The sequence below is a fragment of the Miscanthus floridulus genome, chromosome 10 (genome assembly GCF_019320115.1).
Source record: "Miscanthus floridulus cultivar M001 chromosome 10, ASM1932011v1, whole genome shotgun sequence".
In the NCBI taxonomy this organism is placed as follows: domain Eukaryota; kingdom Viridiplantae; phylum Streptophyta; class Magnoliopsida; order Poales; family Poaceae; genus Miscanthus; species Miscanthus floridulus.
The window spans coordinates 134,875,421-134,885,261 of record NC_089589.1 but is presented as its reverse complement, the minus strand read 5'-3'; the positions used below and the strand labels follow the sequence as shown (position 1 = coordinate 134,885,261).

The following is a 9,841-nucleotide window of genomic DNA, read 5'->3' as shown; positions in this document are numbered from 1 at the left end:
TATTAATAGTGAAGAGCTAAGAAACCTTACAGCCAGCGACCGGTTATATTGTTATCCTTGCCCTCGGGGCTTGAGGTGGATGGACCTTGGAATTTAAACTAGATTTAATATCAAACCACTCCAACGTACATGGATTGAGGTGGATACACATGTATTCAAACAAGACTTTAGTTGCCCGGCCATCGCTTTTATTGTGTTCAAGTTTCTCCACTGTGATCATGTGAGTGTGCGCGCTCATGTGTGCAGTAAGCTCTTGCCGGCGACGTGTTCAGGCTCATCTCTCTGGCGAGCTATATATGTCATAGCGATGGTAAAGTTTTCTTTGGGCAACATCATGGGATACCATGATGGAGCTCAAAAATTATATATATAGCATACCATCCATTTTAAGATGGCATCGCAAGACAACCAAAGCATTATTTGCAGTTTATACAATTAGTTCAGTAAAGTGATACAAGAATGGGAAAATGGAAGACATATACAGAAGGCAACTACTATCTAACACATCCTCGTTTGCCTCCCATTTTTTGTCGAATTTCCTCGGTAATCTTGACGATAGCGAAGAACATCATCCTATAGATCACCATCATTCCACAAAGGATGGCAAGGTTTACCCATTTCGAGTAACCCATTTCCACCTGCAATTTATCCTTGAGGACCTGAATGCCACTGATGGTGACATTAGACTCAACCAGCTGATCACTTGGGAATGACAGTCCCATGAACTCGTTCTTGTAGAGTCCTTGCACTGCATACTTGTGGAAGGAGATGTAGTAGGAAGGGTACTTCCATACAGGCTTTGGGAGATCATTAGGAAGGCGGAAGAAGCCCCCATTGAGCATCATCACCCCCTGAACTCCAGCTCCAACGATGATTCCCATAAGGAAGTCCGGAACAATCGCGGCGATAACCATCATCATGCTCTCAACTAGAAGGCAACATATGCAAACGACCATGACGAAATAGATAAAGTGATCCACGCCTTTTGTTAGTCCGGTGAGATAGTATAGCATTGCTCCGGGTAATACAGCAATGACAGACAGGTATGGAGTAGCTGAGAGGGTGTTTGAGATCACAAATTCTGACACGCCGTAGTGGCCACTAAGCCTCTCCTTTCTGAAGACCTGAAACAAGTTGGGAATGGTGGTGGTCGTTAAAAATGTGCGCAGAATTGAGGTCATAAAACCGGAAGCAATAATGTGCTAATAAAAAATTGAACTTACTTTTCACTTGCACTAATTGGTTTAGAATTTAAAGGTAAAAGTGTAGCATTTCATATTGGAAAATAGAACCCCCCCACCCCACCCCACACACCCCCCCAAAAAAAGTTTATGTATGGTCCCTCTTACATGTTAGAGTTTCTCCTAATACAAAATGAGTGTTGTTTATTTTCAATATCAGAAAGTTAATTCATGGTAATTTTGAATAAATTTGTCTTGAGCAAGAAACTAAATAAGCAACTTTTGGAAGGGTGAAGAGTCAACCTTTACGTCTTCTACAAAAGATGGAAATCCTCCAATAGCCATGAATGTTAAAAGTGCAACTGTATACATTATTATTGAACATCGGCTCTGCAAATTCCAAGACATCATCACTTTTACATAGACAAATAAATATTTGACCTATATATAGCCCTACCTGAATCATGTTAATCAGTTTTTACCTGGATAGAACTGTAGCTATAGCCAACTTGGTAGAAGATAGTGCCTAGACATATGCCGATGCCCATAAAGATGGCCAAACGCATCCAGTAATATCCTATGTCCCTGTGCATATTCAGGAATGATCTCCTTGTGAGCACAAGGAGCTTTGTGGCGAAGCTTGCTTGTTCTCTCCTCCTAAATGAAGCTCCATCCTGTAATACACATATAGGACACATCCTGTATTTTTTTATGCAGTCAAAATATCCTTAGATTGGTCAATTATACATTTCTCATTATTGCTCTTTATAGTCACTGTGGTTTTTTTTCATGTGTATTAGATATTATGTCACCGTCAAACCTATTACAATTATCCTGTCGGTTTATTGAACAACGGTCGAAAAGACCCGTCACACCATCGGGGGTATTCTCATTTCTAGTAGCGACGGGTGCTCAACTTACCATGTTTTTCATTTCAACAATTTGGTCTGTCGTTTTCACGAAATAATCGGAGGATCTGTATGCAGTCGCCAGAATGTCTATTGCTTCAGCTGCTGTTTTTCTTTTAGTTTTAGAGCTCTCCACGGTTTCCTATGTATAAAATCATTTCAGACAGATGACAAGTGAAGTTGCACATTATATATATGTACTAAATAAGCCATAGGAGTGAGTATATATACCTCATCAAAGTCTTTGTTGATTGTTCTCAGGAAGTGATCTGACGGGCTTCTCAGGTGTCGACATGGAAAGCCGTTCAGAGTGAAGAACTGCATGCATGCAAGGAACGAGCTAGCACAAGTCAGCAGCTGACAATTCGCTATTCAGGTAGCCTGAAGAAGACGACGAAGCAGGGTCACCTCGGTGGCATCAGAGATGGTCCCAAAGAAGACCGTCCTTCCGGCGGCGAGCAAGCAGAGGCCATGGAAGAGCTCGAAGACGTCGCCGCTGGGCTGGTGCACGGCGGCGACGACCGTCATGCCGTCGCGGGCGGCTAAACGAGCGATATGGCTCATGACGTGGTAGGAAGCGGCGCTGTCGAGGCCGCTGGTGGGCTCGTCGAGGAAGAGCAGCCGCGGCCGCGTGAGCATCTCGATGCAGATGCTGAGCCGCTTCCGCTGCCCGCCGCTGATGCCCTTGGTGATCCGGCCGCCGATGCGCGTGTCCATGGCGTCGGCGAGCCCCATCTCCCGGATCACCCGCTCCGCGTGCGCCCGCTTCTCCGGCAACGGCATCGTGTCCGGCAGCTGCAGCTGCGCCGAGTAGTACACGGCCTCCCGCACGGACAGCGTCGACATCAGCACGTTGTCTTGGGTCACGTATGCCTTTGTTTTACATACAGTTTTATTCATTCAAAAAGTTAACTTGTAAGCAAGTCCGGATTGAATGAAATACATATGTACTGAATATAATTGAACTGATCGAGTAGGAGTATGTGCTAATTATAGGTGAACGCATGACAATAGAAGGGAACAGAAAACCACCAACTTAACGAAAAAGATTGCAATCAGTGTCTATAGGAAAACTTTTTTAGAGGAAGGAGATTTATTCCGCTTATGTAAAAGTTTTGAAACAACCATTCATAATTAGGCAAATTTTGCTCACCTTCTCACGGGGGGTTGGACAGGTCAGTGGTGCGGAGGACGCTGGCACACGGAGCATAAGCATAGTGACCCACGAATAAGAAAGAGCTCGAAGTCGAGCAGGGCAAAGCCGTGGCTATGGGGGCTCGGTCAAAGCAAGCAGCAGAGCTCGCCAATGCGTGACCAACAACGTGGGAGTTAGAAGTGCGGTGCGCCACTGCTAGCGCAAAGGTGAGTAGCCACGGCATCCGGCCACTAGCACCATGTGGAGAGGGCGCCGATAGGAGAAAAAGTAAAAAGAGTAGAAAGAAGATAGCATATAAAGGGTAAAAGAGGCATTTCATACCTCTCTCGTGATAATTGATAAATGGTTATATTTTAGTGGTTACGGTGTCCACAAACAAAGATTCACGTTTTCATAATGGTACTGAACAATTTAAAAGTTAGCTGTGTATACTATATAAGAACGATGCCCTTGAGAAAATTTGTCTAATAACTATGACAGCCTCTGCAATCAGTGTTTACGAGAGAAAGAGGTGATTTTGCCATACCGAGGTTCCATAGGCAAGCTTCTCAAGGCGGCCATTGATTAAAATCAGCCCTGTTTTATTCATGCCTGGTCCTAACCTTCCTGCAGTGAAATGGTAATAACGTCAAGGGTTGCACACACAGTAACGAAAAAACAAGTGTCTAGTGGCTTCCATTTTCATTCATCCGATATGCAATGCCAATATTATTTTTTATGAGCCGTTGACCTATAAATAAATAAATAAATAAATAATGAAAAAGAGAGACAGACAGCGGCATTCGTCTGTTTTTCTAACACAAATACTCGTATTATGCATGATTATGTTTCCTCTAAATGCATGCATGAAACAATAAAAAAATCATGATACTACAGTGAATGGAAGGATTATTCCAATCATGAATTAAGCCCGTGTTTAGTTGGTGGAAAGTTGGAAATTTGACTACCGTAGCACTTTCGTTTTTATTTGGCAATTAGTATTCAATCATGGACTAATTAGGCTCAAAACGTTCGTCTCGTAATTTCCAACCAAACTGTGCAATTAGTTTTTTTTCGTCTACATTTAATACTTCATGCACGTATCGCAAGATTCGATGTGATAGGTACCATAGCACTTTTTGGGAAAACTTTTCGCGAACTAAACATAGGCTAAACCTGTTTGGTGGAGAATCTAGACTAGATCATCCGGGACAGATGGAGGTCTCTGCAAATTAATTAAAAGCACACCCTACTGTTAATGTTATACAGAGTAGACAGTTCATCAGCCTCCCGTGACATGCCGGTGGTGAATGCGATGCGGCAGTTCGACCAATCAGTATCAAGCTGCTCGGAGAATCAGGCCCACCGTCCACGTATACATGGGCCATCTTTCTTGAGGCATCTTACTCGTCACATCAAAGGTACTCTATCTTGCCATGATTTTTCAGTACTGTAGTTGCATGAGTGAGCAGCAGTTTGTATCTGTATCAGCTTCAAGTACTGTTTTTACTAGGAATTACTGCATTATTATCCTCTCCATTCATGAGCGGCAGGACATGGAACTTCCGGTTTGCTTTCGCTCAAAAGCAGAAATCAGAATATCCCAAAGTTTTACTTTTTTCAAAACAAAAGACGCCTTGTTTTTTTTTCCCAAATGGTGCGAGTATGATCTTTTTTTCCATACTGCACTCATGCACTAACACTTGGAAGGAGGAGTATTTTGTGCTGATCCATCATTTCAGTTACCGTTGAGGACCCTCATTTGGCGGTTAGCGGATTATATATGTTATAATTTAATTGGTTTTTTTCATGACTGCAGCTTTCACGGTTTGAGCACTTATACCCTTTCTTCCCGCATTTGGCCCTGTTTGTTTCGCTGAAATTTGGTTTATGTTGATACTTATGCTGATTTGTTGTGAGAAGAAAACTCTGTTCGTTGGCTGAAAAGTACTACTGAAGTAGTTCAAGCGAATAGGGGTATAGCGATATTAATTGTTGGGTTCCAGCTAACATGACACGGAAAGAAGGAAATTTGTGTAACTAATCGTGCTGCCATCAAGTAGGAAACTATGATTTTCATATGCCACACATTCAGATAAAGACTTTGCATAACTAGCACAAGGATATGTGAACAACCACAAATAAACATGCACGTGGACTTTCATTAGACTCACAAATCAAATATAGCTCATGACTGCAGTCAGTAGTGAGAGTACAAAGTTATTTGAGCTAATTAATTACTCTATCCGTTCCAAATTATCTACACAGTGTATAAAAAAGAACTACTTACATGACTACACAATTAAAAAGAAGAAGAATGATCAAACTTAAAGCAAGTCTTTTATCCTTTCTTTCAAAAAAAAAGAAGAGCAGGTAGGGTAGGGTGGTCCTTCACGTAGGAGTAGCTAGCAATGTTTTGTTTGGACGGGTGATGGAACTGGGAATGGGCCGGCCGGCCGGCATGTACGTCAACAGAAGATTTCTGCTGAGCCTGACGTGCATGGGCGTGCTCAGTGCTCACACCTGAGAATGAATAATGAATGGTGTACGACCATCCGAATTAATGCTGTCAATGCCAAGTTGTTGCGGAAGTGGAAGCATTAATTTGGACAGCAGCGCGCCGAGATATATGTTCCGATGGATCCTACACCATTCATTACCGAGCACGCGCGAGTTTACGCTGATCTGCTGCGATAGGCTGCGATAGGAAAATACTATTGTTGGCTGAAAAGTGAAGTCGTTAAAGCGAATAGGGTTATAGTGATTAATTATTGGGTTCCAGCTAACATGAGAAGGAAATTTGTGTAACTAATTGTGCTGACATCAAGTAGGAAACTATTATTTTCATATGCCACACATTCAGATAACAACTTTGCATAACTAGCACAAGGATATATAAACAACCCCACACATTCAGATAACGACTTTGCATAACTAGCATAAGGATATGTGTATCCTTATGCTAGTTATGCAAAGTCGTTATCTGAACGTGTGACATATGAAAATCATAGTTTCCTACTTGATGGCAGCACAATTAGTTACACAAATTTTCTTCTTTCTGTGTAATGTTAGCTGGAACCCAACAATTAATATCACTATACCCCTATTCGCTTTAACGACTTCAGTAGTACTTTTCAGCCAACGAACAATATTTTTCTCTCACAACAAATCAGCATAAGCTAAATTTCAGAGCCTAACGTACGAGCGCGTGCTCAGTGCTCACACTGACAATTCAGCCTGTTCGTTTGGCTGTGGCTTGTCATAAACGATCGTAAATTTTCAGCTAGAACAATATTTTTCTCTCACACAAACCAGCCAGCAGTACTTCTTCACGAACCAGCAACGATACGAACCAGCCAACCGAACGGGCTGAATGAATAATGAATGGTGTAGGATCCATCGAAATTAATGCTGTCAACGCCAAGTTGTTGCGGAAGTGGAAGCATTAATTTGGACGGCAGCACGCCAAGATATATGAATTGGGGTGTATGTGTGTTGGGGGTGGGGTGGGGGTGGGTTGAATCCACGAAGCATGTCACATTGAATATTATATGGGATGTCACATCGAGTGTTTGATACTAATAATAAAATAAATTCTAGAAGCTTTCAGTAATCCGTGAGACGAATTTATTAAACCTAATTAATTTATCATTAGCATATATTTACTGTAGCACCATATTGTCAAATCATGGACTAATTAGGCTTAAAAATCGTCTCGCAAATTAATCTCAATCCGTGCATTTAGTTTCGCAATTAGTCTATATTTAGTACTCCATGATGAGAGCATGCATGGCTTATGGTTGCAACTACTTCTGCGTAGATTTTGCAACATTATCTAGGTTTATGTTGTGCTCCCTCCATTCTAAAATTATAAGTCGCTTTGACTTTTTTGGTACATCTATTTTGTTATACATCTAGATATAATAATATGTCTAGATATATAGTAAAATGGATGAACCAAAAAAATTAAAGTGACTTATAATTTGAAACGAAGGGAGTAGTATTTTGCTTAGTCCTGGTACTACTTGGCATGGTATGGAGTGCTGGTGTTTTAAGCTCGCAAGTTGTTTAATTCCCCCTCTCTATCTGTGGGATACCATTTCGAATGAAACATGCACGTCCAAACAAAGGACCTCATATACGTCTCTTGCATTTTTCTTAGATAATGGGAAAATCCGGGTTCAACTTCTTTCAAGAAAGAAGCATCAGACCAAACTTAAAACAAAAACACACACACATACACCAAGAAATAAACTCATTACAAGTTCACAACTAAAGTCCAAGACAATAATTAAACGACCATCTATTTGACGCGAAGAACTGCATGACTCCCGATTTTAGTAACCAACAGGCCTATCTTGCATGAAACATTGGCCATGTTGGCTTGTCTTATGAGCCGTACTATTTCAGCGAATAAACCGTGTTTTTCTCTCACAACAAATCAGTGAACAGTACTTTCAGCCATGACTTTTCAGCAAAGCGAACATGACCATTCAGTTTTAAGTCCATGTCGTAAATTAGCACATGTGTGAGGAAGTTTAAAAAAAATACAAGCTGACAAGGTTTATGTGCATATACGTCTAACATGAATGAGTTGCACCACGTCAAACACGAATGAGTTGCACCACCTGTTATATACTACCTCTGTCCCAAAAAAGATACACAAACTCTGAATCTATTTGTAGTCAAACTGTCATAATTAAGTTTAATTAAATTTGTAGAAAAAGATACCAGCTTTTATAACTTCAGGTAGATATATATATTATTGAAAAATAGCATGTGACAAATTTGGTGATGCTTATTTAGTATGACAAATATTAGTATATACAATTTTATATAAATTTGGCAAAACTTAAAATTGTTTGGCTTAATTTAACACTATTATTGACTTTTTTTTAAAAGCAATAGCAGGGGCTTTGCCTATCAATTAAGAAATGAAAGCAACTAGCTAGGTCAGGCTAGCCACATCAAACTTTTTGTGCTCTCTGTCACGGGGATCAGGAAGCTAGGCTGCATCTATGTCTTTCTTTACCCCTTTGCGGTGGATGTCGATCTAGAAGACGTTCTAATTACAAATGGAAAATCTAAGCATACACTTACACACTCAGCCTTGTTCTTATAATTCCATTGCAGATTGGTGGGTGACTGCATCAAGCAAAGTTCCCAAAGAACAACGACGGGATTTCAACAAGGTTTCCATGTTAAACATATATAGAAAGTGGAAACTTTAAATTTTCTAAAATGAAAACCTTAGCGGACATCCAACAACTTGTTAGTAGGAGGCTTGTGCGCCATACATAGAGTGCTGTGTTTGCATTAATTTCACTGTGAGTGGGTCAATAGCTTAATGACTGTTTAGTGGCCCTAGGAGCATAGTGTATACTCTTAACTAACACTGTTATAGAATTGACTATCCAGACGGGGAATCTCCCCCCCTCCGTAGTTTGCTTTAAAAGAAAACACTGTTATAGAATTGCATCTTTTCTGACGTGAGTGAGAATATATTGTTTTGTCATTAATCATTAATTAATTAGAAGAAGACTCCAACATGGCCTAAAACAGTAGAGACATTATTGTTGTTGCTTGTTTTTGGACTTGACAGTGCATGCGTAGTTACTAGTAGTTAGGAGGACGTACTTTCAGTACTAAGAGATGAGATGAGACGACAGATGAGGAGGGTACGTGACCAAGGGACGGACACACGCACGTACCTGCGAGGCTGTCGAGCAGCGTGGTCTTGCCGCCGCCGGAGGGGCCCATGATGGCCAGCACCTCCCCGGGCCGCGCGTGCCCGCTGATCCCGTCCAGGATCCTCACGTCGGGCGCCCCGCGCGGGCCGCCGCCGGCCACCGTCACGCCCACGTCCTCCCACGTCAGGAACGCCCTGGGGTCGCCGGCGTCCGCCGCCGACGATGGCACCACCACCGCCTGCAGCTCGCACCCCGACCGTCCGGGGACGACGCCGCAGGCTCTGTCGTCGCCGGCCGCTGCTGCTTCGTTCGACGACGCCGTGCCTCGGTGTCGCCCGCGGCCGCCCCACGCGAAGACGCCGCTCGCGAGCGACCACCAGCTGGTGCTGCCCGTGCCGCCGGGCTGATGATGGTTGTTAGCGTCAGGCGTGCCGCCGCCCCAGGGCCGCCAGAGCGGCCGCGACGGGCTCGGCGTCGGCGCCCACCGCGGCAGCGGCGACGGCGTGCCCGCCATTGCTAGCTACCGACAGATGCAGGTCGCGTCCTTCCCACGCAACGCACTCCTCGCCGGCCGGCTCAACGCCCACTCCTCGACGGCCTGGCGCGCTCTAATTAATAGGCAGGACGACGGACACTGGAGGAGAGTCAGAAGACGAAGACGCGACACGTATATAGGAGTGGAGCGAGATGTTGCTGTCCCGTGTTCCATGAAGGCCCATGGCCGTGTATGTATGGGAATGAAATGGACTAGCAACAGCTACCGACAGAGGGTAATGGAGAGTCAAGGAAGGTTGTTGTTAGCTTCTCCTACGGTCAGAGAGCAGTACATGCATGCATTAAACCGGTCAGAGTTCATCTCAAGATGATGAAGTACTTCATTCATTCTCGACCATGCTTGCATTGGATCGACCACATGATACATGATGC

The 9,841-nt window shown here is 43.2% G+C and overlaps 1 protein-coding gene across 1 annotated transcript; it reads right to left on the bottom strand.

The window, feature by feature from the left end:
* Positions 1–302: 302 nt before the first annotated feature.
* Positions 303–9,571, bottom strand: LOC136487315 (ABC transporter G family member 1-like). The gene is made up of 8 exons (XM_066484471.1): positions 8,936–9,571; positions 3,772–3,851; positions 2,498–2,962; positions 2,321–2,407; positions 2,103–2,231; positions 1,664–1,855; positions 1,485–1,571; positions 303–1,124 (listed from the first exon to the last, which is right to left on the bottom strand). The coding sequence occupies exons 1-8, from the start codon at positions 9,426–9,428 to the stop codon at positions 495–497; spliced, it is 2,163 nt and encodes a 720-aa protein (XP_066340568.1). The 5' UTR covers positions 9,429–9,571; the 3' UTR covers positions 303–494.
* Between the last annotated feature and the right edge of the window lie 270 nt (positions 9,572–9,841).

Coding starts and splice junctions, on each gene's coding strand:
- LOC136487315 (XM_066484471.1), bottom strand. CDS start 9,428: ATGGCGGGCACGCCGTCGCCGCTGCCGCGGTGGGCGCCGACGCCGAGC. Junction 3,852..8,935: donor GCTGCTCGACAGCCTCGCAG/GTACGTGCGTGT, acceptor ATTTCACTGCAG/GAAGGTTAGGACCAGGCATG. Junction 1,856..2,102: donor TTGTTGAAATGAAAAACATG/GTAAGTTGAGCA, acceptor TGTGTATTACAG/GATGGAGCTTCATTTAGGAG.